The 27,963-nt window shown below is 40.7% G+C and overlaps 3 protein-coding genes and 2 non-coding genes across 5 annotated transcripts in view; 3 read left to right on the forward strand and 2 right to left on the reverse strand.

The window, feature by feature from the left end:
* Positions 1-16,464, forward strand: part of dlp (glypican dally-like) — a 42,733-nt gene extending 26,269 nt beyond the window's left edge. The window contains exons 2-8 of the mRNA XM_017164010.2: positions 9,153-9,317; positions 9,676-9,910; positions 12,283-12,439; positions 12,500-12,766; positions 14,169-14,758; positions 14,819-14,988; positions 15,052-16,464. Coding sequence (XP_017019499.1) covers positions 9,153-9,317; positions 9,676-9,910; positions 12,283-12,439; positions 12,500-12,766; positions 14,169-14,758; positions 14,819-14,988; positions 15,052-15,497 — 2,030 coding nt within the window. The 3' untranslated portion in view covers positions 15,498-16,464. The remainder of the gene's footprint in view (positions 1-9,152; positions 9,318-9,675; positions 9,911-12,282; positions 12,440-12,499; positions 12,767-14,168; positions 14,759-14,818; positions 14,989-15,051) is intronic.
* Positions 16,465-21,359: 4,895 nt separating this feature from the next.
* Positions 21,360-27,963, forward strand: part of ome (dipeptidyl peptidase 4 omega) — an 82,088-nt gene continuing 75,484 nt past the window's right edge. The window contains exon 1 of the mRNA XM_017164011.3: positions 21,360-21,721. The gene's annotated coding sequence lies outside the window, so the exon portion shown is untranslated. The remainder of the gene's footprint in view (positions 21,722-27,963) is intronic.
* On the reverse strand, positions 22,464-22,535 carry TRNAM-CAU (transfer RNA methionine (anticodon CAU)). The gene has a single exon. It is a non-coding gene; the product is annotated as a tRNA-Met (tRNA).
* On the forward strand, positions 22,960-23,031 carry TRNAM-CAU (transfer RNA methionine (anticodon CAU)). The gene has a single exon. It is a non-coding gene; the product is annotated as a tRNA-Met (tRNA).
* On the reverse strand, positions 23,276-27,055 carry LOC108072745 (trypsin-7). The gene is made up of 2 exons (XM_017164013.2): positions 26,365-27,055; positions 23,276-24,085 (listed from the first exon to the last, which is right to left on the reverse strand). The coding sequence occupies exons 1-2, from the start codon at positions 26,700-26,702 to the stop codon at positions 23,314-23,316; spliced, it is 1,110 nt and encodes a 369-aa protein (XP_017019502.1). The 5' UTR covers positions 26,703-27,055; the 3' UTR covers positions 23,276-23,313.

Raw genomic sequence — 27,963 nt, forward strand, 5'->3', positions numbered from 1 at the left:
CCAGTCCCCAATCCATCTCTTCCTTGCTTTTCTCCCCAATTTAAATTGCCGCCCGATGGTGCAAGAATGTGAATTGAATAAAATTGAAATTAATGCTTATTGAAACACTGTGCAAATGGGGCTATAAAAATAAAAGGTTATAGGAAGGAAGACATCAGCTTTTGCAATTTACATGGAATTTATTTACAGATTGTAAAGGTATTTTATAAATTCGTTAGCTTTATTTGTTATTCAAACCTCCTCAAAAATTCTCACCTAATGTGATCCAATCAAATGTCTGATCCCATTCCATAATTCGATTAATAAAACCCACAAAACAGCAGACAATTTTTCCCAACTCACAACGGCGACCATGACAAATCATCGGCTGACAAACAGAAAGAGCGATGAATAAATTGCAAATAAATGCGAGAAGAGGAAGGCAATCCGAATACGAAAAAAAAAGGAATAATAATTGTCATATGGCGAGGTAAACAAAGACAGAATTTCGAACCTTTGCCAAGTTGAGCGGTTGGTTTCCTTTGAAATCGAACGTATTGAATGCCATTTCTCAGCTATTTCTGGCTGATTTGTTTGTTTTGGCCGCTGGCCCACCGCCACTGCCACCTCATCACCTCGTCCTCCTGCCCCTCCAGTGGAGTTTCGGTTCATTCAAGCGAAATTAATTAAACAATAAAATTTGATTAATGGCATTGTTGGGAGCGTGTGTATGTTTTGGTCTCTGGAAAGCCTCTGTTTAACCTGTTTGGCTGTTTACGCCGCTGCTGGCCCCAAAAATTGTACAACGAGGCGTATGAGCAATGTGCAAAGAGCCAAAAAATGTCGCCAGTAATTAGAGCAAAGCAAATTTAGTGGAAACTTGGGGATAAAGTTCAGCAGGGAACTAAAAAAAAGGAAAAATGTTGCTCTCTAGGGAGAGTCTTAAAGGAGGCTTTGCATTCTTTATAAGAAATTCTTATACATAAATTCCAATTCTTTTTCGCCACATGTTGTTGTGGAAGTTGTTAGTTAGATTTTCCATGTTCTTGGAACTTTTCTGCTTGGCTTGTAGTTTTAATTCTCCCAACTCCGCCCTTTTTGTTTCCCAATTAACAGATGTTTCAGCCGCCTAATTACGCCCAGGGAAAAATGTTTGTTTTGTTTTGCGGCTATTTCTGTATGCTCCTCTCTCGCATTTTCTCGCGATGGTGATGAAAAATCTTTGCACATTTCAAAATTGTCACTCAGCTGTGATGAAGATGGAGAGAGGTGAGTGCTGAAAGATGCAGCTTGGCCGCAGACATCTTGGCAGCCAAACAAATGGCTGAAACATGTGCAAAACTTTGCAAGTCCCGTCCGACGAGGCGTCGTCACTTCATCAGGCAAAAAGCCTGACGACGACCTCCAACCCCATCGACCAGGAAGACTTCTGGAATCATTTTTCTGATACCCTGTACTTTAAGAAAGGGTAGGATGTTTTGATTTTTAGATATTTAAAGTAACAAAAAAGAAGGCTAACTTTGAAACGCTGAAGTCTGTAGACCCTTGCATTTTGACATTGGAGATTTTTAGAATGGGTCCAGGATATTTCATAGTCGGATTACTTGGTTTCCCTTCCTTCATCTCCTTACTTCTCTCTCTGTTTACATGAAACGTGTTTGCAACATAAACATTCCGTATTCCGTACTGCGTACTCCTATTCCCCGCCCCTTGGAGTAATTTTAATTACGCCTAAAAGAGCCGCCTAGCAGCACGTGAAGAAAGCTGAGAAAGAGCGAAAGCCAGCTGCGAAGAAAGGAAAAAAATCTCCCATGCAAGATTTTAGCCTACGTTTTGTGTAATTACACATAGTCGAGGCTACGGTGGAAAATGTGGAGAGGGGAATTACGGGAAATGTGGAGTTTTCGCAGGCAGCATGAAAAGGTGGAGCTGGGCTAAATGCTGCACATGCACCCGGCGGATACAGAATTAACAGTCGACGCCTCCGCTCAGTTCATTATTCATTTGAATGTTGCAAAATGAACGGTTTTCACAAAACTTTTCAAAACGGCAAATAGTCCACAGAGAGACCTATTATGTCTAGGCGGAGATTATAAATGAAGGAGATTTATAAATAGAGACAGTTGGTGGAAGTTGTAATTAAGACAAGGAAAAAAGAGTTTAGACAAGTTAATTTATAGCGAGAAAGGTGTATTCTTTTTAAAAACTTCTTATATTATTAATTTTAAAAAATATTTGTATAATGTTATATCACTAATATTCATCTGAACCCTAGTATTTCCTTGATAAACTCTTAAATTAAATTATAAATTGGTATAAATTCATATCTGCCCCTTGAAACAGACGGGTGGCCGTGATCCCCTTACCAAACCCAATCTGATTTCCAAATCCCAATCCCAAAACGCCGAAACTCTGTTAAATTAATTAAGTGCGAGGCAATGTGGCGATGGGCGAAGTGTGCCAGAGGAAGTAAAGCCAATATCCATCGCAGTGGTTCAATATTTGTACAAATTTCTGCTTCGCTCCGCGTTTTTCTTTCGGATTTCTTGTTGTATTTTTTTGGTTATATCTCTATTTGCTTCGATCTTGGGTTCGCGGCGGGTGGCGGCGATTGAGTTATATGTGTTGAAAGTGCGGTCCACATGCAGTCCGAGCTGGAGGAGAGTTGTCCGGTTCCGCAGTGAAATAGTGTATGGACTTCCTCCGACATTTGTTTGTTTCTATTTTCGGGGATTGTGGAGTGCAGTGAAAGAGCCATAAAAAAAAAAGAAAATAATATAGGAAACCGAAAAAAGCCAGCCTGTTCTCTTTAAAACAATTGAGATTTAATTGCATTTGGCTGACCTGAAAAGAAATATAAAATAAACGCAAGTTTTTCACTAAAAAGGGAGAAACTGCTGCTGTAACGAGAGAAACCTTGCTGTGTGTTGACCCAATAAATTACACCTCCCCTCCCGGCTCATTATACGACTTTCCGCCAGATGTTGCTGCTGGAATTTGAATAATATCCTAGGAAAAAAAAATCATTTTCAATTTACGTGCGAATTAAAAACAGAAACTTTTGCTGCCGCTTAAAGACCGCCGACGACCATGGGTGGAAGGAAAAGCCCAGTGGGTGGTAGGTTTTGGGCTGAAATGGTGGTGGTTGTGATTCCTTTTTGCCCTTTTTGCCTGCTCTCGCTTGCTGGGCGCCTAATTAAAACTCATTACCATAAGCATAAAACTTGAGCAAGCAAATTTCCATCATCAAAACTGTTGGGCTAAAAAAATGGTGAGCAAAACAAAGGCAAAGCGATGAAGAAGAAGCTAGCTTTAGCTGGAAGTGCACTAAAAAAAATGGGGTACATTTAATGAAGGCAAATAATTTATTAAAAAATCGTTTTTATGATAAACTATTCAGGGTATACAGAAGAAATTATTCTGAGCAAGCAGTTATTTACTAGAAATCTCGATTTTGGAAATGATACTAATGGTATTACAATTATTTTTAAAAACAAAATCATAAAAATCTAAAAATCATAAAAAAATGTTATAATTTTATAAATAAAAAAGTAAATATTTTAACATTTTTATACTACTAAATTCTTACCTTATATTATATTTATTTTATATTTTAATATTATTTCTATTTATTCATTTCATTTATTTAATTTTCCTAATTTTACTTAACATTTTCCTTTTGCCAAAGAAATAAATTCCAGACAGCAAATTCAAGTCGAAAAGAGAGAAAATAGAAAAGCCAGTTGGCCGGCAAGACTCACAGGTTGTTTAACCTTTTCTTTGGCTAATGCAATTTCCTTGCCAGACGGCGACAAATTTTAGTTGTTTCCTTTTTTTTTTTGTCCTTTTTTTGAGGGTGACTCTGCTGAACTATCCCCCTGCTGGCTCCTGCCACCCCATGTCCTGGCGGAAAGTGAAAGCTACATGCGTGCAACGACCCCTTTCGCAGGCTCTTCTCTGCGCGCTCTCTCTCTCTCTCTCTCTCGGTCTCTCCTGCTCTCGTCTCTCTCCTGTCTGGCTATCCATTCTCCCTTTTTGCCGCACATTTACGAGCACATTTTTCTTGGCTGAAAAGTTTTCGTGCACGTGTGTGCAACAGTTTCGAAATCGTCCTGCGGCCGAGTCCTGGGCGCCTGGTCGCGTTGCCGGCTCGCATTTTTGTGCCTCGTCAAAAAGGACGAAGCGATGAGTGAGAATAGAATCCTTCTCTCTCTCCGCTGGCGCTCTCCTCTTCGCTTTTTGTAGTGGCCATTGAAACTCGACTCAAAAGTAAAGTTTTCCCTGCATTTTCCGACCATTGATAATGCCCAGATATGAAAAGGTGAATGAAGGGGTGGCAACCGGGTGGTTGAGTTTTAGTTTTTGGCGTCTGCCTTTTGTCCTGTCTGCAACTGTTGTGTTTTTTGTTGCCTTTTTGCCGGTTTTGGTTTTGGTTTTTGGTTTTCCACTCGCACAACAACCGTTTCAAATGTGTGTTTTTGTTGTTTTCTGCGCTTTTCATCTCCAAGTGGAGCACAAAGAGTAGATAGGGACAAAAAGAGAAAGAGAGAAGGAGAACGAGTGAGAGAGTGTGGTGGGGGTGGAAAAACTTTGAATGCACAAGTGTGCGGGCCTGGGAAATGGAAGTGGGACATTTCCGGCAGGAGTTGTGCAGCGGAAAATGCATATATAGTACATATGCAGCATAAGTGTATTTATTGATGATAACTAAATATTTTATTAGATGTTTAAAGTGCAGATAAGAGAGAATTTAATGTTTCTAGAAACTAATTCAATATTTTTTGAGAGTAATAAATTACTTTACACTTCCTAAAGTAGGTTTTCTTATAAATAATAACTAATAGAATTAATAATATTAAAGTTTAAAAAATATTTAAAAATTAAAAAGATGTCTAGTATGATTATTAATGTGATTTTATCATAATTAAAACTCTTAAAAATTCCTCTTAATTAAGTTTTTTATTTATTACAATTACTCTTCAGTTTCAAATCAAGTTTCTTTAATTTAAAAATAATTTTAAAAAATGTAACGATAGTCCTTGCTCATCTCGCAAACTACTTCCGCAATTAAAATTCCATATCTTAACACAAAAAACCCCACACACCCATGGTAAACACACCGTCAGTTTCGGTTTCTTTGTTTACGAAAACTACGACGAGGGTGCAGTTTCCCAGCCGGGTTTCCGTGTCAAGCATCCTGTTGAGCATCCCGGTTAGGGGCAACTTTTCGCACTCTTTAAGAGTCCTTCGCCCGAGAGATAGGCGACGGTGGCGATAAGCTTAAAGTTAACCTTGGGAGAAATGTCCGCCTACTGAGGGATTCTGAGCTCCCGTTCCCCACTCACCCCGAACTTATCGCTGCTGGATATGCGGGATATATACTATATACTATGCTGCATATTGACTGCGTTACGCCTGCTAAACTTTCGCACCCTTTTAAGCGACGCCCTTAGGGGGTTGACTCGTCGTCCTCGTGCTCGTCCTCATCCTGGTCGTCGTCGTTTGTCTGGGGCAAGTCCTGCGTTTGTTGATCGTTACAGTAAATCATTTGAAATGAAATTTCACTTCCACTTGATGGGTAGTCCTGCACGTAGAGAAAAAAATGTAGAAAATTATGCTATATATTATCTTGAAATTTTTAATAATTTTTATTATTTAAAAAAAATATAGAAAATGTTAGGTAAACTTGATAACACAGTAATCTTTATAATAAAAATATTAAAAACTTGATTTAAAGAATATTAATTATGCATGATATATGGATTTATGTTTTCCAAATTTTCACTTCATTTTCTATCTTAAGGGGGGGGTAAGGTATTTAATTTTTTTTTTCGTAAATTTTTTTTTATTTTTTATTTTAAAAGTTCAATATCTTAAGAATATTGTGTCCAAGTTTTACATCAATCAAAGTAAAATTGACGAAGTTATGCGGAGTTGAACGAAGGTCGTCTGGTGTTCAATGCATGAGAATCACAAAGTTTAAAGCGCTCTCCTGAAAAATGCCATTTTGAAAATCGGTGTACACGATAACTAAAAATATACTGAACCAATCGGTTTGAAATTTGGAACATAACTTCTTTAGATAATTCTACAGGTATTCTCGTCGAGCTTTTTTTAATTTTTAATTTTCTTATATTTTTTATTTAACAAATTTACTTAATTTTTTAGTCAAAAATCGAGGTTTTGACTTCAAATTTTGATAAAAAATAGGGAAAAAATTTTAAAAATAAAAACGCTTCGAGAATACCTCGGGACACTTATCCTTTAACGAATGAGGTATAATTTTTGTAGATCGGATGATTCTGTGGACAGTTAGGATGTACACCGCAAACCAACTTTTTTTGGAGGCGACTCGGGAGATTCCCTATAACTCCTCTACCTCTAAATATTTTTCAATACAAAATTTATCACAAACTGTTCAAATGTTGTGTTATTATATGGTATTTAATTCGTTAAGCTAGCTTTAGCCGTTTCGCCACAACATTTTTTTGAAAAGTGGGCATTTTTGCACCGAATTAACCTTACCCCCCCCCCCCCCCCCCCCCCCCTTAATTAAAACACTTTTCCTCACGATTCAATCCTTTTTTTCCTTTCTTATAATTTAATTTGGAAGCTTAAATACCACTCTTTCCCTCAGTGTTTAATCGCAGTTTTCCCTGGCCCGTTGCCACCCTCCTGGTAACTAAGTGGATTGCGCGTGGAAATGGGAAAACATGTGACCGGCTCACCCACAGGGGATGGGTGGTGTTTGTTGCTCCCAAACCTTACGCTTTTCCTGGGTGGTTTTTCGGTTACTTGTATTTTTTTGCTTGCTGCCAAAGTTTTCTATTAGACAACGGGGTGATTTTCACAGCGTCAGCTATAATAAAAAGGGAAACTGGCTCTGTGTGGCGGCATATCGGTAAGTTGAGGTCATTTATTATGCTCATGACACCTTCCATCCTTCGCCGGTTGGGCTTCCTTTTTGGGTGATTCCCCCCGGCCATCGCCTCTGCCGCCTGGCAACATTTGTTATCTGGGATCCCCCGCTGCTGCTGCTGTTTTCCCCCACATTTTCCATTTCCCACTTCCCATTGTTGTCTGCCAGCCAGCAGGGCAAAATTATGCAGCAATTCATAAAAATGGCTGGCAGAAGAATCCCCATTGCCGTTACTTTAATGCCGTTATGTTATTTTAACATAGATTTTAGCTACGGTCTATCGATTAGATCCAGGAACCGCCAAGAAGGGGTGACCAAACCAATCCAAACCGAGCTCTATGGCTGCTATGTGTGTTGGGTTTTTGTTTATGGCTGTCATTTTGCGTGGCATTTTAATGGATTTTTTATACTTTGGCTAAGGTGTAGGAATTATGGTCCTGTGGGGTTTTTGGGGGGAAAAGTTTATGGACTGATGATGGCCTGATTGAAAAGCGAAATATGGTTGTTTTATGGGTATTTATAGATATTAAGGGAACTTATTACTTATTTAATATGAGTTATAAAATTTTATTACAATTTATTTATCAATTTTAAAGTGGTTTTGACTAATAAAAAAATAAGTTTCTTAACAATTAAAGCATTCCAAATAAAATATATATCTCACTCAAAATAATATATCTCCCTCTTGTCAAAATCCTCAAAATATAAACCCATTTCCCACTATAATCTCCACTTATTTATTCCATATTTCAATTATCTGCTCAGTGTGATCTCTATCCCTTGTCCCGTATCAAATCTTAAGCCCTTTTATCTGCCACAATTTCAATTAACTCAAATGGTCTTCAGAACCACAAATCCGAGCCAAAACAGTTGCCATGCCAGTCACATAGTCGCCCCCCGCGACAGACAATTAAAAAGGGAAACCACACAGACTGTGGGCCAATTTAGATAAGCCCCAGGATCTGGGGAAACAGGACTCGCAGGACTGCGCGACTACTCCCCATTCGAAGCTCTATCTGTGCGCCACACTCAATTCATATCTTGTGCAACATAACAATTAGTAGAGGCCATAAAGCGGAGCAGTCGAGCACAGACAATAAAAGGAGGAAGTTGGGGAAAATTGTGGGGGGACTCGATGGAAGTAAACTCTGTTTACATTCGGCCGTCGAAAAAATGTGCACTAAAGTATCTAAATTTATAAGGGAAATAAACAAACGGAGCAACACTCCATATACTGCCCGGTATGTGTGTGAGTGTGCACAGCAGATGATGCATTTAACTGGGCAGCGGCAATTTATGAGCGCACAAAAAACGAACAAAATATAAATACAAAAATTCGGATTTAGATTCGAAACGAAACGAACTGAACTGAAAAAAAAGAACTTCCAACTTGTTTGCTTTCAATTAGTGCCGAACTTTCGGCTCGTCGATCTGGCCCCGAGAATTATCTAAATAAACACGGAACACAGAGCGTCTATAAAAAAACCTCACATAAAGCTGAGGGGGAAAATAGAGGTAGTCGTTGCAGGGAACCAATGCATATTTTCCTCTAATTTTCTCTCAAAAAATGTGTTAAATGTTTGCGTAAATAAAACAGTCGGCCAGAGAATGGGAACTCTCCAGCCAGCCAGCCTCTTCTCCAGCTACTGCCACGCCCGTATCCCAGCTCGGTTTTAGGTTTGAGTTGGAGTTTGAGTCTGGTTTCAGGTTCTGTTTCGGGTTACTTGCATTCGCCGGTAGCCGCGCTTCGTTTGTTTTTTGTATTTTTTCCAATGAATCGCTGTTAGCTGTTTAGGCTTTGGTTTTCACTGTTTGGTATTCAGAATTTGGTATTTGGTTACCATGTCAAGTGGCAAGTTGCACTTCTGAGCGGCACAGTGTGTGAGTTCCCGGAATGTGGAAGTGGATAGAGATGGCTGCCTTGTTGCATCGTTAGACTAGATCTGGAAAATGGGTCTAAAGTTTAAGAAAACAAATTTTAGTTGAGAAAAACAGATTGTACATAGTTGTAACTTGAAAAGTTGTTAAGTAAATGCTAAGTAGAACTAGAGAAGAAAAGCTAAAACATGCTTTGAGATAAAGAAAAAGTCACAGGTTAAGAAAAATTTATATAAAAAACGTTACGAAATTGTCTAGATAATAATTTTTAATGTAGCTACATTTATTAGATTTTTTAAACATACTTAAAATTCCTTAGTTAATAAGCATTAAGATCCCTTATCTAATAATTTCTTTAATATTTTCTCTTTTACAGAACGCGTCCTCCGTTACTGTGAATCACCCTCGGTAGGCACCTGCTGCACCTACGGCATGGAGACCCGAATGGCCATGCAGTCCCGCCAGCAGCTCGAGAGTCATACCAAGGACCACATCTCTAGGATGTCGGGCATCCTAGGCAGCAAGGCCACCAAGTTCAAAGGTAGGTTACGTCAACGATCCACTTGAAGATGTCACAGAAGCCAACGATTTGGGATTTTCTTTTTTTTTTGTGGAGTGTCAAGTGGTTCTGCCCGCCAGATTTGAGCTATAGATTCCAGATCAAGATACAGATGATGACAATGATGATGATGCGGGCCTCGAGTTACAGACAATGTCAAGTGGCAAGTGACTACCGCGACAATGCGGATGTGGCAATGAGTTCGTTGAGTATTTTTGCCATTGAAGCGGATGCAGGCCAGAAATAAAATCAAACTCTAAACAAACTCTAATTGTAGCGGATGTAAACCCCAACTCTGTGAAAATTCCTTAACTAATTAGAGGCTTCCCCTGTTTTGCAGAAATCTTCACCGCTTTGCTGAAAGAGTCCAGGACGCAGTTCAACAGCATGTTCATTCGTACCTATGGCGTGATCTATGAGCGAAATTCGTATGTCTTTTCCGATCTGTTCAAGGAGCTGGAGACGTACTTTGCCAACGGGCGAGTGGATCTACTGGAGGTCATGGATAAGTTCTTCAACACGCTGTACCAGAAGATGTTCACCGTGCTGAACACGCAGTATACCTTTGACGAGAAGTAAGTAACCCAATCTAGACGTAATCGAGACCGAAACTTCCAAGCGAATCCGATTTTAGAGGTCTAAAGCTAAAGACAAAACGTGTGAAACCGCAAAGTGTCTCTGCTGAGTCTGTCTCTGACTTGACTGGCGGTCGAAACTTTGACACGGCCTGTATACGATTTCAGTTAACGATTCCTATATACGATTACCTAACATATATCCTATAGAGAGCTCTAAAGTTGCTCTGGTTTTTGCTAGATTTTTTGATTGCGGTTGAAACGATTACAGAGATGAGGAAATAAGGAGTTGAGGAGAAGTTATTAGGCGACTAGGGAAATACTCTTTAGAGATGAAAAAGAAAGGATAAAGAATATGTAGGAAACTAAAAGATGAATCTACATCATAATACCATTTATAATCTAAAACCCTATAATCTTTTGATAATTAGAAATCCTTATCATGATCTTTTATACACAGGAACCTATCAAAGTATCTCAATGAACTTCTATCTCAGTCTCAAAATCTTCATAGAAGTCAACCTATATCCATCTCCTCACAACCCACTATATTATACCACCTACTACCTTATTTCCGCCAACGATTTATTCATCCCAATCCCATATAACCCACCACCACCACCTATGCCTGGCCACAGCAACTCCCCTTGCCAAGCCAATCCAATCTCATAACGCAGCCAAAACCAAAAACCGCACTTTATGCCAGTTCCTGTGTCAGCTGCTCGCATTTCCGCACAAAAATGAATGGCATAGAGCGAAAATTGCGCCCACTTGGCTCATTGCCCTGGAACGGGGAAGTCTCCGGTAACCGGCGACGACGACGACGACTTGGCCAAATGACTTTTGGTCGGTCGCCTGTCCTGGGCTGTTCTCCTGGCCCACCTCCTTGTAGCTCCCCCCCTTTGGGCTGGGCTCGTGTTACCCACGCGCTTTCCTTCAATTGATGCCCCGCTGCTGACTTGGCTCCATCTCCATCTCCGACTCGAAGTTCAACTCCAGAGATTCGCTTTTATTGTCATCGTTTTAGTTTGTCGTACGTGCTTTGGCACGTCGTCCGTTTATTGCCATTGGACAGCGGCGGCGGCAGCAACGACAACAACGATGTCGCGTAATTGCTGCCTCTTGCCCGGTACCCCGGCCTCTTTTGCACTCAGAGAAAATAGGGTATAAACTTAAAAACAAATTGCGGGATGAGAAAGAGCTATGATGTTAAAAATACATAAATTAGTATTATTATTAAATGTATTTAAAAGAGTTATAAGAATCTCCTATTATATTTTATTATCAAAATCAAATTAAGAATCATTTTATTTATGAATTTTCCCCAGTGTTTTACCCCCTCTTATTTGTTTGCGGCTGATGTTTGCTCTGTGCGGTTGGTCGGTCGCTTGAACGGCGCTGGTTTTGCCATCAGAATGGATCACATGCCTCATGGCAGAGCCCCCCAGTTCCAGCTGGACTTGGAGCTAAGGGGCTCTCCTGCTCGCTCAATGAGGGGGTAGCTCAAGCAGTTAGTTTTCGGTGAGGTGAGGGGAAAACTATGGGAAATCAACGGGTGTCGTTGTTTGGGCATAACTTTGATATGCGATATGGCCAAAATATGAAGCGACAAATGGAATGGCACATAAAGGAACGGATATCGTGCCAAGGGGATACATATAGGAGCTCCTGTAGAAGCTCACAAGGATGTTTATTTAGGAAGTATTACTTTACTACTATTTTTCAAGGTATTATTGTAATTACAGCAAAAAAAAGAGAGATAGAGTAGAGTATTTACTACTTTTTTTAGTTTACTAAATACCTTTTAAGACTCCGATAATCCCCTCATTTCAAACTCCTCAACCTGCCCTCCCATCAAGGAGCTACAGCAGCTGGTGCTGCCGCTTCACTGATCTGTCACCTCGGCGAATGCAACTTGCAGTAATTTCTAAATTGTTTAGCCTAAGTAGAGGGGGCCAAACTGCCAACTGCCAACAACAGAGGCAACAACTGCTGCTGCTGCTAGTGGTGGTGACTCTTACCGGCGACTTCTTGACCATAAGGCCGAGGGCAGCCGTACAAGTGCAATGACTGTCATGCCTGATGGCCAAGTCGGAGCATACACACTCTGCCACAGAGGTGCTATTGGGAGCTGCCACTGCAACAGCACATGGCTGGAGCAGCAACTATTTTTATGACTTTTCCGCATAAAAATTTTAGCTGTTGCTCCGCAGAGAGGAGAATGCTCTAAAGTCGAAGGCAAGGCATAGCAAAGGCGTTGAGCCGTACCATTTACAAGCGGAGATTTCCGCCACCGCACACTCAATGAAAAATTAATGAAAATATTTTTCCCAAAACATTCCGTACTTATTTTGTTTTCCCCTCTTTTTCAGCTACATGCGATGCGTCAGCGAGCACATGAAGGAGCTGAAGCCTTTCGGAGATGTTCCAGACAAGCTCTCCGTCCAGATCAAGCGCTCTTTTGTGGCCACTAGGACCTATGGTCAGGCCTTGGCCACGGCCTCTGAGGTGGCCAAGAAGGTCTTGAATGTAAGTAACTAAATTTTAATCTCTCTTAGCTTTTACTTTAATTTTTAATTTATTTTCCAGGTGCGTTTAAATGCCGACTGCACGGGTGCCCTGACCAAGATGCAGCACTGCGGCGCCTGCAAAGGCTACACGGAAAAGCCCTGCACCAACTACTGCGTGAATGTGATCAAGGGTTGCCTCCATTACCAGCACGAGTTCGATTCCGAGTGGGAGAACTTTGCCTTGGCCATGGACAAGGTGGCCGAGCGCCTTCTAGGATCCTTTAACATTGTGATGGTGGTGGAGCCCCTCAACATTAAGATCTCCGAGGCCATCATGAACTTCCAGGTGAGTGAAAATATTTAAAATTTATAAATTATATCATTAGCATTAGCATAAACCAATAGCAATTTGTAACTCGTTTTTTGGGGGCCCAGCAGCAGCTGGTACGCCTAAGTTATGAGCGCATAAAACTGTCAGTGCGTGCGAGTGGTTTATATGCGTGTTGGTTCTTTAATTCGCATACATTTTAAACGAGTCTCCCCGAGAAAAGAGTAATAGTTGGGGGAAACCCGCTCAGAGATGGTGGCAATTGATAGGAGAAGTCGGTGTCATGGTCTGGGTAGAAATTTATGGAGTTTTGGGAGCTGGAGAATTAAAGAATTATTGGATTGGAGGGAGTAGAAAATAGTTGGGAGTTTGGAGAGGAAATTAATATATCTAAGCGTCTTATTAGAATGTTAAATCCTTTTAAAATATAATTTTTTAGCTTCTTATCCTTTGAATATATCATTCCTTTTAGTTTTCGCTGATTCATTTCTCCTCAATCACATAAATTTCCTCTCAAAACTAACACAAATATTTATGCTTGACATATTTACATGGAAAGCTAAAGAATAATTTACACTCGGATGGCCATAAGTTATTGAATTTTGATTACTGCAATATTTCAAAACCCTTGCTGGTCTTTCCCGCTCCCCGATTTCGTTGGAACTATCGCTTGACTTTTGTTTTGTTTGCCATTTTTACGATTTATTTGCCCAACATTTGGCTCGCATATGAATTTAATTTATATTTCCATTTAAAATTTATACATTTCTTTTTTCAACCGCTGGTTCTTCTGTTTGCCTGTTTGTATCTACATATATCTAGTGTTTTTGTTTGTGTTTCGCCGATGCTGTTGTTGTGCGGCATTTGGCTTTTAATGTGTTTACTTTTTGCCCGTGCTGACGGCCCCATAAAAGGCCAACAGAAAACAAATGCAAAAATGCGAAATAGTATTCAATTTTAATTCTGATTAGCTTCTTGACGAGAAACCGCTTTTGATGATTGCCATCAACTCGCCCGGGGTCGACAGTTATTCCTCTCCTGCCCTGACCCAAACCCCGCAATTAGAGGAACTGTAAACGGTTGGGAACTGACACGGAAGATATGGGTGAGCTGATAAGGAGAGGTGACTCTTCCCAGAGGTCTCTGCTCGCTCGAGTGGTCTCCGTTGGCCCATAATGAGTAGCCGCTCGAAATCAATTCTTATCTGCGGAATGGGTCAATAAAAAGCAGCTATAAATAGCCATTAAGGAGCCACACACTCGACGGGGTGTGAATGGAATTGCTGTTGATTGTGGCGCAACTGGTTTTGAGAGCTAAAATTAAAAGCAAGCTTTCTAATTTCTACAATAATTAAAAGATATTATTACACATCAAAAGCTTTCACATTTTTCTAATGTTACATTTTTGTATTTATTTGTAGGATTCTGGCCAGGACATTACCAGTCGCGTGTTCCAGGGCTGCGGCAGACCCAAGCTCAAGAAAATGAAGCGTTCCATTAACCCCAAGCTGCAAGGCGTCCAGGTGCTCAATGCCAAGAGTCCCGTGGAGGCGGACATCCTGGACATTGATGCTATGCTGGATGAGGCCATAGTTTTGAGAGAGCGCAGAGCAGCTGAGCCAGGTTCCCAGGAGAGCTCGGGTCAGCAGTCGCAGGAACAGGGTGGAGCAGGAAAGGGTGGAAATGGGGGAGGAAACAATGGAAATGGAGGAGGCAGTGGTGGCAATGGAGGAGGCGGAGGCAACAACCGGCGTCAACAACAGCAGCGTCGCAAGCAGCAGCAACAGCGACGCAAGCAACAGAACAACCGCGACGACAACGATGACGATGATAACGAAAGTGGCGGTGGACGAGAACCTATCCTGGACAGGATTGTAAGGGATATACGCCAGCGGGTGAAGGACTACAAGAAGTTCTGGTCCAACTTGCCGCACTCGGTCTGCAGCAATGAGGATATAGCCTCTAGTTCTGATGTAGATGGCATGTGCTGGAATGGTCACACCATTGACAGGTTAGAAGGGATATAGATATATATAGAAACAGCTTTATTAAACCCAATTTCTCCTTGCAGATACATGCACTCAATCACCACAGAGCATGGCTCTAATCCCGAGTTTAGCGGCAATCCCGCCAGCACTAAGCAAACTGCTCAAATGTCCTCGCAGTTGGCTCATCTAAAGAATGCCATCAGTCATCTAAGGAATGCCTACAATGGTCAGGATGTAGAGTGGACTGAGCTGGGTAAGTTAACCCAGAGCCTTGGTTTTGATAACCATTTTACTTATATTATATTTCCTCTTGTAGAAGAACCCTATACAGGCAGTGGCGCTGGCTCTGGCTCCGGCTCCGAAGACGACGAGGACGATGACGATGGCTCTGGTCTGGGTCCTTTCGAACCCAGCCACAAGCCAGACATTGATCGTCCCACAGTGGATGCCGATAATGATGACGACGAGGATGGAGCCCGGCCGCAGGTGCCCACGCATACCTCACGGCCCACGGGCGGAGTGGATGACAAGAATCCTTTGATTCACACCACCCACTTTGACCAGGACCACAACACCATCGAGGAGGATCATGGTCAGCGCGGCGGCGGCGACGATGAGGACTCGGATGAAGGCCATAACGAGGTCGATGATCATCGTTCGTCCAGCGCTCCGGAGAAGATGACGCTGCGTCGCGCTCTGGTTGTCTACCTACTGCCGCTGTATATGGCGTGGTTCGGCGGCGTCTGCGCCGATTTGCTGTGATTACCCAACGTGCGAAGTGCAACCCCCCTGCACCTACACCACCCACACCTCTCAGTCATTCATCCGTGAAGCAAAAAACAAAAAAAGAAATGTTATTAGCAGAACTACAAGCATACGAAACATACAAACCCTACCATATATACGAAATGCGAGTCCAAAATTTTATAAAAACTTTTGAAAGAAGCAATCAAAACGCGAAATGAGAAAGGTAAATCAGGCTCCAGGAATTAAAAAAGCTATATATTTGAATCCTTGACATTAGGCTTGTGAAAATCATGAGCTGAAATCTGGAAATTGGAAATTCTTGGCGTCCTGACTTGGAGCGTAGAGTAGAGAAGTTTTTGAGGAGAGAGAATACGTAACGAGCCCATATTCTAGTTTAGTAAGACCCCAAGAGCCCCTGTGTCCCGCCCTCCCTCAATGCCCCCTAGATCTAAGTGCGAAATTGTAATTTGTAAGTCGGAGAGCGAGTGAGTGGAGCGTCGAGTGTGTGAATGAATGTGCGAGTGCCACGGAGTGAGTGCCTGTTCAATGTGATCGTTTAGCAAAAATTAACTATAAATAAACACTTTAGCCCCTAGAATTGACACATAAATACAATATTTAATTTGTATTATATTTATATATACAAAAAAAAAACACACCCGAACACGAACAGCAATAACTAATGTCTAACTCTAACTGATAACGCCTAAGCCTAAAATTATTATATATACGTTTAACTTTTGGCCATAGAGAAAGCGTCCGAGCCACAGCTTTTGTTCTTTGTAATTTTGTATCCTTCGTAGACAACAGACCTTTGCAAGCCATTTGTAAGCGCATTTCAAACTGAAAACAACAACAAACAAACAAAGCACACAGTTTAAGCCCAAATGCATTTTATTTATTTTTGATTTTTTATCAGTTTTTATATTGTATGTATTAAAATGAAATGGAAAAAGAAAAAAATACAAAAAATAACAATGAATTATGGATGGTGTTTTATTATTATTGTTTAAATATTAACAGGAAAGGAGAGGAAGCGGTTATATTCTTAAGTTTGGCCCCCAAAATGGTATAAAACTTTAAATATTTAAATATATCATAATTTTTAATGATAATTTTAATAAAAATTAAAGCTTTAACATTTATTAACTAAGCTAAAAATGCCTTAATTTCAAGTCGGAAAACAGTTTTATGTTAGTTTTTATTAGGCTAACAAATCTGCATACTAAATTTAATATTTTAAAAATTTTAATTTTGGGCCCATTTTTGAAAATTTTAATGATGTAACTAACCCCTTATCAAATTTTTGAAATTTCGAAAAAAATTTTATAATTTTTTTTTCGTTCCGACATGGCTAGATAGACTCTCCTGTTGATTCTGAATCAGAATATATATGATTTACAGGATCGGAAATGAGTCCTTTGGCCGAGAGATCGAGCAGTGCTGTCAACTCGGCGGAAAATGCTATCTCTCTCTTGACACTGCTTGCCCAGTTGGAAGTAAGCAGTTCGCAAGCAGCTTTTTAAATTTAATTGCAGGAAGCTGCCAGGAACTCATCGGATGCCGATGGCGAGACAGAGAACGTTGGCAAGGAGGATCAGAACGAGGAGGAGCAGAAGCGGACCAGGTGCTGATGCAGCACGACGAGGGTGCCACCAAGACCGAGCCGAAACCACTGGACACAACCTCTGACATTTCCACATACCTCACCTTTTCTTCTTTTATTTATTTAAAGCTGAAGTAAATAAAAAACCTTTAAAAATTTGTTATTTTTGACTTATGAGGAGGATGCGGTTTTTTTTTCGGGTGGGATAATTTAAACAGGCTCAATAGAAGGGCATCCTTGCGGTGGACAATGGAAAAAACATCAAATATTGCAAAATTGCTAGATCAGCATCACTGGCAGTTAGTGAGATGCCATTTTGCCTAAATAATGCAAAATAGCTAGATGAGCATCGCTGACAGTTAGTGAGAAATAAATGCAAAAAATTCAAAATAGCTAGATGAGCTCACTGGCAGTTAGTAGATGCCTTTTCGTCCCAATAATGCAAAATAGCTAGATGACCATCACTGGCAGTTAGTGAGATGCCATTTTGTCCCAATAATGCAAAAAAGCTAGATGAGCATCACTGTCAGTTAGTGAGATGCCATTTTGTTCCAATACGGCATAATAGCTGGATGAGCATCACTGGTAGTTAGTGAGATGCCATTTTGTCCCAATAATGCAAAATAGCTAGATGAGCATCACTGGCAGTTAGTGAGATGGCATTTTGTCCCAATAATGCAAAATAGCTAGATGAGCATCACTGGCAGTTAGTGAGATTCCATTTTGTCCCAATAATGCAAAATAGCTAGATAAGCATCACTGGCAGTTAGTGAGATGCCATTTTGTTCCAATACGGCATAATAGCTGGATGAGCATCACTGGTAGTTAGTGAGATGCCATTTTGTCCCAATAATGCAAAATAGCTAGATGAGCATCACTGGCAGTTAGTGAGATGGCATTTTGTCCCAATAATGCAAAATAGCTAGATGAGCATCACTGGCAGTTAGTGAGATTCCATTTTGTCCCAATAATGCAAAATAGCTAGATGAGCATCACTGGCAGTTAGTGAGATTCCATTTTGTCCCAGATGAGCATCACTGATGCAGATGAGCATCACTGATGCAGATGAGCATCACTGATGCAGATGAGCATCACTGATGCAGATGAGCATCACTGGAAGTGAGCATCACTGAAGGAAGTGAGCATCACTGATGGAAGTGAGCATCACTGATGGAAGTGAGCATCACTGATGGAAGTGAGCATCACTGATGGAAGTGAGCATCACTGATGGAAGTGAGCAAAACTTTTCATTCAAATTGGCCGCTTTCCAAACTGAGGTAACAGGCGAACAGAAACCAGCAGCAAGCAACTGAAAACTGGTATAAACTGTTATAAAAACATTTGGGCAAAAATAATAATTGGTATAAACTGTTATATTTCATTTTATGCATTTATACCTATTTGTTGCCGACAACAACAGCTTATGGCAACAACAACCTTTTTACAACAACATCCCTACAGCAGCCCATCCAAATTTCCGAACATTTTCATGCAAATTGCCCGTTTCCCAAATTGGGGTAACAGGCGAACAGAAATCAGCAGCAAGCAGCTGAAAACTGGTATAAACTGTTATAAAATGTCCAAGTTCCAAACCACTTAGGAGCCGGCGCAAGTTAGCGTAGACTCAAACCTTTTGAATCCAAATTTAGGGGTTATTTTACAACTGCACCTGGGCACACTAAAACTGATCGTTGTTAAATTCAAATTTGGCAGTTAAATTCAAATTCAAATTTGGCAGTTAAAATATTTAAAAAAAAATTGTTTAATTCTAAAAAAATTCTAAAAAATTTTAAAAATTCAGAAAAAAAATTTTACAATTCAGAAAAATTTTAAACATTTAGAACAATTTTTTAAAAATTTAGAAGAATTGCGCCTTCACAAAAAAATTGCACATTGATTTCACCATCTTTTTTTGATTCATATTTGTGTGTTCCATCAATTACATTTACATATTTAAATTGCATTTATAAATATTTTAATTATTTACGCCTGCTGCAGGGTTTTAACTAGTCCGGAGCCAAGATCCGATCACCGTCCTCCACTGCCATCGGGTTGAGATCTGTCATCCCAGCTGCTCGCTCCTCCAGCTTCACCTCTGCCGATCAGGTGATCATCAATCAACAATTACAATGAACTTGATGAACTTGTGCTTCCCAGATCCCTGCGCACGCTCTCGTTTTCGTTATTGGAGTGCTGTAAATATAAGAAATAAAGCTATGTAAAATTAAATTAAATTATAGGTAAGTTTTTAAGAAAAACTGAGTAAGCAGTTTTGTTAAGCGGAGAAATCCCAATTCAGAACAGCTTTCCGAATTGAATTTCATGAATATGTAAAGCTGGGAATGTAAAACTGAAACTGTCAAACTGTAAACATAATAAGTATAGGTAAAATTTAATGAAACTCTGTTTTGTGAGTGTTTTCAGCATTTAAATCTATAATATAAACATCGAAACCAATCTGCAAGGGTATACAAACATCGGCGTGCCGAAGTTAGCTTTCTTTCTTGTTATTGATAATTTTAATGAAAATTAAAGCTTTAACATTTAATAACTAAGCTAAAAATGCTTTAATTTCAATTCGGAAAACAGTTTCATGTTAGTTTTTACTAGGCTAACAAATCTGCATAATAAATTTAATAATTTAAAAAATTTAATTTTGGGCCCATTTTTGCAAATTTTAATGATGTAACCCCTTATCAAATTATGAAATTTCGAAAAAAATTTTATAATTTTTTTTTTTTGCTCCGACATGGCTAGATTGGCTCTCCTGTTGATGCTGATCAAGAATATATATGATTTATAGGGTCGGAAATGATTCCTTTGGCCGGAGAAAGCCGAGGGCTGCCCGAGTAGTGCTGTTAACTTAGCGGAAAATTCTCTCTCTTGGCACTGCTTGTCCAGTTGGAGTAAGCAGTTCTCTTTGCTTGAAGGTTCGCGTCTGCGCTAATGCACTGCTTGCAATGCTTCCCTTGAGAGCGGGGAGGCGGAGGACAAGGACGAAGCGGCGGCGACCGCTGTACCGGGGGAGGCGGCCAACACGGATGCCCCGCCCGCCCTGAAGTACAATGTGCACAAGACCAACTTCGAGAAGGACATCTGTACCAGTCCTCGCGCACCACGCTGCTGCCCTAGCAGCCTTAAGATGGAGACCTGGCTGCTAGATTAATGCTACCAATTAACGAAAAACCCCTAGAAAATAATATGTTTAGCACAATATTTCATAAAAATGTTACAAAATGTTACAAAAACGCAAAGAAATCATTTTTACTAGTCTTCTTTGGCCAAGTTAAAGTCGTCGCCAAGTGGCGAGTCCTCTCCGGCATCTGCAGCAACATCGTCTATCTTACTCTCCTTTAGGATGTTATCCTCAGAAGCTAGGATTAAATGCTTGGTTACCAAACATCGTGAACTCACCACCATACTTACCATTATTAAATTCGATTTCTTTCTGAATCTTCTCTAATTCTTCCTTAGAATCTGAGATATAAGATTCGGTTAGCCGATGTCTTAAGCTATTTTTATTTGTATCCATGCTTACTTTTAAGATCGGCAATTGCCGAATATATGGTTTCCCGTAGGTCGGCAACTAGTTTCTTCCATTTAATTAAAAATGGTACGAATAACAGCATCTCATTCTCCACAACTAAAATGGTTAAGCGATCGACACCTTTCTTTTGTTCAATGTAGAAATTAATAACATCATTAAAATATAATTTCATGTGATGTAACATATCCATGGCTTTCAAAACAGAAGAATGAATAGCCATGGCTTTCAGAAAAGAAAAATATATATTTTTAGTAGGTGAAAATATGTTTCGGTTTGGAGGTAAAATTTCAGACTTTGTTTGGAAAACTTATTCAAGTGAAATGCTGTACGCTATGGTAAAAGCACTGAATACGTTGACTCAACAGGATTTGCTATTTTCTGTGCACAACAATTTGTATTTTTCAAAAATATTGTGTTTATAGCTTCCTTTGATCACAATTCCAATTTGGTGACCAATTTCGTCTAAATTTTTCTCTATGCACCAAAAATTAAACAGAAAATTCATTGATGCCGGCTGCCGGCTGCCGGCTAGCTGAAGAGCATGAAAACTCCAAGATCGCGGAGAAACAAAACAATCTCGAGATCTTAGCCGCTCTGTACCCTCCGTTGGTATCTCGTATCTTGTGCTCTCCGCGCTTCTTTGGGTGCGCGGGGAGCTTCGTGGCGGCTTTTTCAGTGAGCGGCCGAGCGGCGAACGGTAAACAACAACTGCTGGCAGCGCAGACGCGAAAAATAGACGGCTGAAAAGAAAATTTCGAAACGAACGCAAAACCTGGAGGCCCCAGCCCGCCCACCCGTTGCTTGCACTCGAAAATGTATCTATGAGATGCGCGAATCTCAAGCCAATGCAAAAATATATCAAATTTGAATAATTACGCAAGGCGCACCGCGGCACACGTGAGTTCGGTCGGTCGGGAGATTAATGGAAGTGAAATGAAAAGTGGAAATTAAAGCGAAAGTGGAAATTGAAGTGGAATCTCAGCTGTGATCATCACCTTGATGACTAACCAATTAGTGCGAGTGAAAGACGAAGATAGATAAGAATATCAGCTATCGTTCGACCGCAATTCCGGGAAGTTTCATTAGGTAAAACATTTAAATTTCATATACAAATATTTGAACTTTTTTTCGGTGCTCCACCGGTGCTGTTCCACTGGCCAAGTTAACGTTTGACTTTTAAGACCCCCATCACCATCTCCATCGCCATCGTCCTCTCCGCAGCGCCGTTCATCTTGTATTTACAGCTGTTCGATAGAAACCAGTTTGCGGCCGACTGACTACCTAGCTAGTGTTTCTAATGATATTTGCTTTTTGGGCCGCATCAAACCGCTGAAAGTCTCTTGGCTTCTAACTGCAGTAAGTTGCGGTTGAAGGTTGTTGCTTCTCATGGGCCCAGACAATGGGGCCTCACAATTGATTTGGCTGTGCCTCGTTACCCGCGCAATTATCAGACAAACGAACAACAGTTGTCAGCTGTATCTTCTTTTAAAAAGAAATTACTGACATTAAAATAAAAGAAAGAAATGAAAAAAACAAGATGAAAACAGCGTAAACATTTCTTAGTGATATTATAAAACATGTTTCGCTTAACAGAATAATTGAATTTACCTTCAAAGGCTTTAGTTTAATTATTTAAAATATAATTTTAAATTAAAACGCTTTTATTTACAAAAGAAATACTTTGAAAGGGATAAAACAACTATTGCCAATCAGACTTCCACCATTAGAGCTCACTTATTAGTACAAAAACTTGTTTAAGAATTCTTAAATTAAGATTAATATAAAAAAATTAGTAATAAAAAAATTCGCACGCCACGAATTTACCTCATAGCAGAGCAAGGTTTCGATCCTCGGACCTCTGGGTTATGGGCCCAGCACGCTTCCACTGCGCCACTCTGCTTGTTGACGAAGTTGTGTCTAAAGGTACTTATACTATAAGGGGTTGAAAAAAAAACATAGTTACACATTTTTGGCTGCCATAGAATTTTATGCATATTAAAGCGTACAGATTGAATCTTTTTCATTTTTTGCAACCCTTTCCACACCCTTTTTAGCTGATAATCAAAATTAGTCTTAAAATTCAGATAACAATGTTTTTCTTAAACAAAAAAAGATATCTGATAAAACGGAAAGATAACGTTTGATTTTCAGCGTCAATGCAAAGCAAATAGAGACTGAAACACTCCCACTGAGAATAAATCTATTTAACAGAATAATAACAGCAAGTTGAACTGCTTGCAAGCAGTAAGTCACGATATCTGTTAACTTCTCTGCTGCTATGGTGCCGTTATGTTTCACCAGCTTTAGACACAGGGTAGAATACAAGCAGAGTGGCGCAGTGGAAGCGTGCTGGGCCCATAACCCAGAGGTCCGAGGATCGAAACCTTGCTCTGCTATGCAGTACGTTCGCGTTTGGCGGCTTTTTTTTTACTCTTTTTTCTGATTTTAAATTAAAATTAAAGATTTTTATTATCTTGCAGAGTTTTTCTCATAGTTTAGATCACCCCGCAATTAAATTTTAAATATAAAATGCTGTTTATAGGATATCTAACCTACTGCATTGTTTAACTTTATTCAGTTTTAGTATAAAAGTACAAAATATGAGCTAAACTACTAAGGGTTTTCACTAACAACTAAGGCGAAGAATTGTCCACCGCTTCCAGCGCGCTCACCCGCGTTCAGTAGTCCTCGTCGCAGAAGCACCCATCCCGCGAATTCTCCACGATCCAGTCCAGGTATTTCGTCACCCGGGTATACACCCCCGGATAATTGGGTCTGGCACAGCCATTGCCCCAGGATACGATGCCGATCTGCTCGAAGCGCTTGTCATCGGGCCGAAGACGCACCAGTGGACCACCGGAGTCACCCTGGCAGCTGTCCCGCCCACCAACTCCCGGATAGCCCGAGCACATCATGTTCTTGGTGATCATCTTCTGGGTGTAGTTCGTCTGGGCCACGCACTCGTCGTTGTCCAGCACGGGGACCTCAACCTCCTGCAGCAGGCATGAGGGTTTGCCATCCTCCTTCAACGTGCCCCAGCCGGTGGCAATGGCCTTGGTGCCCACGAAAAGGTCCTGGCGTTGCTCTACCCTTGGCAGGCAGATTGGCCGGATGAAACTGGTGATGGGGACGCGGTCGTTCAGACGCAGCAAAGCAATATCATTGTCAAAGTTGGAGAAACTGAACTTCTGGCTAAAGGCGCGCAGCACAAATCGCGTCTCTGGGCGCTCCTTGTCGTTGCAGCGATCGTGCTCCCCGAAGGTGACCTTGATCATGAACCACATGAAGCCCTTGACGCAGTGCGCCGCCGTCAGCACGTAACGATCATTGATCAGGGTGCCGCCGCAGTAGAACCTATTGAAGTAGCTTAGCCGGGCCATCCAGGGGTATTCACTTACACCCGTTGTCGTTCCGCCCACAATTCGTGATTCGTCGTTGCGTTCGCCGCACCTGAAGGGGAAACATAGGAGGAATTATACATTTTAATTCGGTATCATTTGACTTTATAGAGTTTTATCATTCATTTTAAGTCATATTCTAACATATCTGTACAACAGATTATAAAATTATAAACTAAAATAAAGAAAAACTGGCTGGGCCACCTCATTAACAAGTTCATGTTCGAGAAATAAATGGTATGGGTCAAGGGTGCCTTTCTCTACCGATTGGCAAGTTCAGAGGTCAGCAACCCCGGCCACAAAGAAAATGTTGGAAGTGTTTTATGCGACGGACATAAAACAAATGAGCGATTTTTGCAGATTTTATGGTTGTCCCACAACGACTACAACGCTTTACTTTAAACAGGTTTTTAATTACCTCCGGACACAACATGCAGCCTAAAAAAAACTTAAAAATTCTTCCACTGGGTCGCAAAAGGAAGCGCATCAGGTTATCCCTCTCTCTGTGTTTATTTTGGCCAGAAAATCAATCGTTTCGGCCGCAACAAGTATTTGGGATTCAGATTTTGTGTGTGTTTAATCGTGTCATTGCCCCAAAATGGTGGCCAGGCCAGTCGAGAGGCGTCCCGAAACAAAGAAGCAAAATGTGCGACGGCGACCCACTTAGGAGACGGAGACGGCCTGGCCAAAAGCTGAAGCCAAAGTCGAAGCCAGAGACAACGGCCACAACGGCATTCCCCTGCCGCCCGCACACACATTAAAATGACATGACGCATTGAGCGTACGCCTTCCACAGTATCTGCCTTCCCCGATATATACTATACATGTACATATATCTATATCTATAGCTGTATATCTGTATCTCCTGTATAAACACAGGCACGTTCTGAAAGGCAAACAGAGACTGTTATCAAATCGTATGCAAATCAGTTTCTTTTTTTGTTCTTTCATATGCAAAAAAAGAAAGAAAGAAAAACAAATAAGAAAAAAGTAAAAATTATATATAGAAATAAAACGGGTTTTAGGCCTTCATTAACAAATCGAAGAATTGGCTGCGTCTACATAAAGTTCCACTAATTTTACGGCTAGATTTTGATGCATAGGGGGAAGAACTAAATGGGAATAAATATAATAAAAATAAATAAACAAGAAACAAGATACTTTTATGCGAATGTTACGATCAGTTACTATAAAAAAATAAATAAATTAATATCTGATCAACAGACTTCTTCACATAACTTAACTTGGTGTCCATATATTTCCAATTGTTATACTATTTTTATCATATAGAAGTAGCTCCCTTTTAACTCCCTTAAGAATCCGCTTCCTTTTGATTTATATTTATACTCCCGACTCCATAAATACCCCAGGGAACTGGCCTCTGCTGAAAGCCAAGTGCCGAAAGCCAAAGTTCAATTCCCAATTGGCAATGCAATTTGTTTAATGGCCACATAAGAAATGCCTTTCGAGTGCAATTCTTCAGAGAGAACCTGACTTTTGGGGTCACGCGGAGAATTGGTATTTCAAAACGGCTAACAAATGGGCAAATGAATCTTTTGGACCCAAAAAGAAGGGGGTAAGGAGGTTTGAAGCCATTAACTTTAAAGAGCTGTTGTTAATTTAAGTTTACAAAAAATAGAAATATTATTAACTTTAACTTTAACGATTTAAAATAAAGAGCTGTTCTTATTTTAAATGTACAAAAAATAACAGCTTCATTTGTTCAGAAATTAAGGAAGTCGTAAACGGAGTGGACAGATGATTTAGTTTGATAAAAGCCATGGCCAAGTGATTCTTTAGAAAGTTGAAATGGGTTTAGACTGAGGCTTTAGATATATATTAAAATTATATTAGTCATGCTGACTTTAGGAAAAACCCAATTTGTTATTTTTAATATTAATTAAGCAGCTGTCTTAAAGGTTTATATTAATTGTAGGGATCTTTTAACAGAAACTCCCATCCAAACTATTGGTTTCTTTTCATTTCTAAGGCTTGTTTCCCATTGACAGCTTCCTATAATTAACTTTGAGGTGAGTTAGAATAGATTTCTCTATGGATATATCCCGTCGATGGCGTGCTCCTCCTTGCAGGCACTCGAATCTATCTGTAACTTTAACTGTTTGTGCCATTTGTATGCCGTGACAATGACAACGCCAGAGTGGTTTATCACCTACCCGGCCGTCTAACTGGAAGTTGTCATCATGACCATGACAGCTTTCGTGCATCTCTGGATCTTGAGATCTTTGCATCTGTAGGTATGAGCACACACACATAGCATATGCGAGAATGTGTCTCTGGGGGATGGGGACTGGGACTGGGACTGGGACTCACCTGCAGGAACATGTCGGCGACGTTTGGTTTTGAGCTGCCGGCGAATTATTGCGATTGAAGGCACCGAACCAATTCTTGATCGGATTTTGCCGGAATACAGGTTTGTTGCCATTGCCATCCCCAGAGGAGGTGGCAGATGAGGCGGAGGAGGAGGAGGCAGCTCCGATTTTCAGCTTCTTTGGCTGGTGATGGGCTGCACCCAAGGCCTGATATTTGCCCGGAATGGAGGATAACGATGATGTTGTTGATGTCGTTGTTGTCGTCGCTGCCGCTGCTGCTGCTGCTGAGCAGGAAGCGATGGCCAGCACGAGTGGCCAGTGACGTAAGTGGAGCATCATCTTCTCTTCTGGTTATGCAATCCGCTGCATGTAAACTTAATGAGTCTTCGCCACGAGCAGTTCCGTTATCGGAATATATTTCGATATTCTTGCTCGGCTTGTTCTTCGTTCTTTGCTTATAATTCTTCGGAGAATCTACCTCTGAGTTTTCGAAATCTCCGTTCGCACTCCACCACTTGTTAATTATGTAAATCAAGCACGGTTTCTTTCTGTCTTATTGTTGTTGCACTAATTGAACCACTTCACATGACTGCAAACTGTCAACAAGTCGCGCCCTAATCTCAGCGAATTTCTCGATCTGTTTGTTTGCAATTCTCGAATCGGATCTCGGATCCACAAATTCTCAGTCAATCCGCTCCAAATCGTGGCTATAAGCTAGTTCGCACCGCCGCACACGCGAAAGTCTGCAAGCCGACTGATACGGCGCCGAAGAGCGACGGTGCCAAGAGCCAAAGCCAAAGCCACATGCTTACAGCCAAAAGCCATTTCCATTGCCAAGGCCCGAACCGTAGCAGAGGCGTCGACGCAGACGCAGCAGCAGACGCCGACGCAGACGCAGGCGCTCGTTGAGCAAAGAAAGTTGCGCATGCGCAGCGCCGCTGCGTGCGTTGGCAGTGACGCGGGCAGAACAGAACGCAGAGAGGAAAACACTGAAAGAAAACACAAATATCAATATTGATTTGATATTTGATTAATAAATTAAAATAAGCCCCTAAAAACCATATGCAACCATAGGTATTTAATGTATTTAACAAAAAGAACTGTGGTAGATTTTTGGGGTTTGCCTTTGCTCATCGCATCGACTCTTAAAATTCCCAAAGGGTTCTGGTTCATATGTGGGGTTAAGAACCATACAAAATTTGTGATAGCAATTGGTTTTTTGGTTTGGGTAGCAATCGTAACCACAGCTGCTATTTAAAAAGTAATATTAAATTTCCAGAAATTTAATAAAAACGGCTCAAGATTTTTCTCAAAGTGCAGAGAGTGGGCCAAGCAAGAACGTTGAGGGCAGGCGTATTTTTGTAGGCTCCCCAGAGTTCCTAATATGCTAATGTGACAGTTTGCTTTGGCTGGGCTTGTTTCTTTCTTTTTTTTGTTGTATTTTTTTCGTTACCAATGAAGTGTGTGCGTTGGGGAGTTCTTCTCGATTCTGCCTCTTTTCTTCTGTCGCCGACATCGTCTGTTTAACGTTTGTTTATTATGCTCGAAACGTCAATACACCGTAAAAATTACAATCAATGATGGGAATTGATTTAGGCAT

This window comes from Drosophila kikkawai, chromosome 3L, assembly GCF_030179895.1.
Source record: "Drosophila kikkawai strain 14028-0561.14 chromosome 3L, DkikHiC1v2, whole genome shotgun sequence".
In the NCBI taxonomy this organism is placed as follows: Eukaryota; Metazoa; Arthropoda; class Insecta; order Diptera; family Drosophilidae; genus Drosophila; species Drosophila kikkawai.

Coding starts and splice junctions, on each gene's coding strand:
- LOC108072745 (XM_017164013.2), bottom strand. CDS start 26,702: ATGATGCTCCACTTACGTCACTGGCCACTCGTGCTGGCCATCGCTTCC. Junction 24,086..26,364: donor TCGCCGACATGTTCCTGCAG/GTGAGTCCCAGT, acceptor TTTCCCCTTCAG/GTGCGGCGAACGCAACGACG.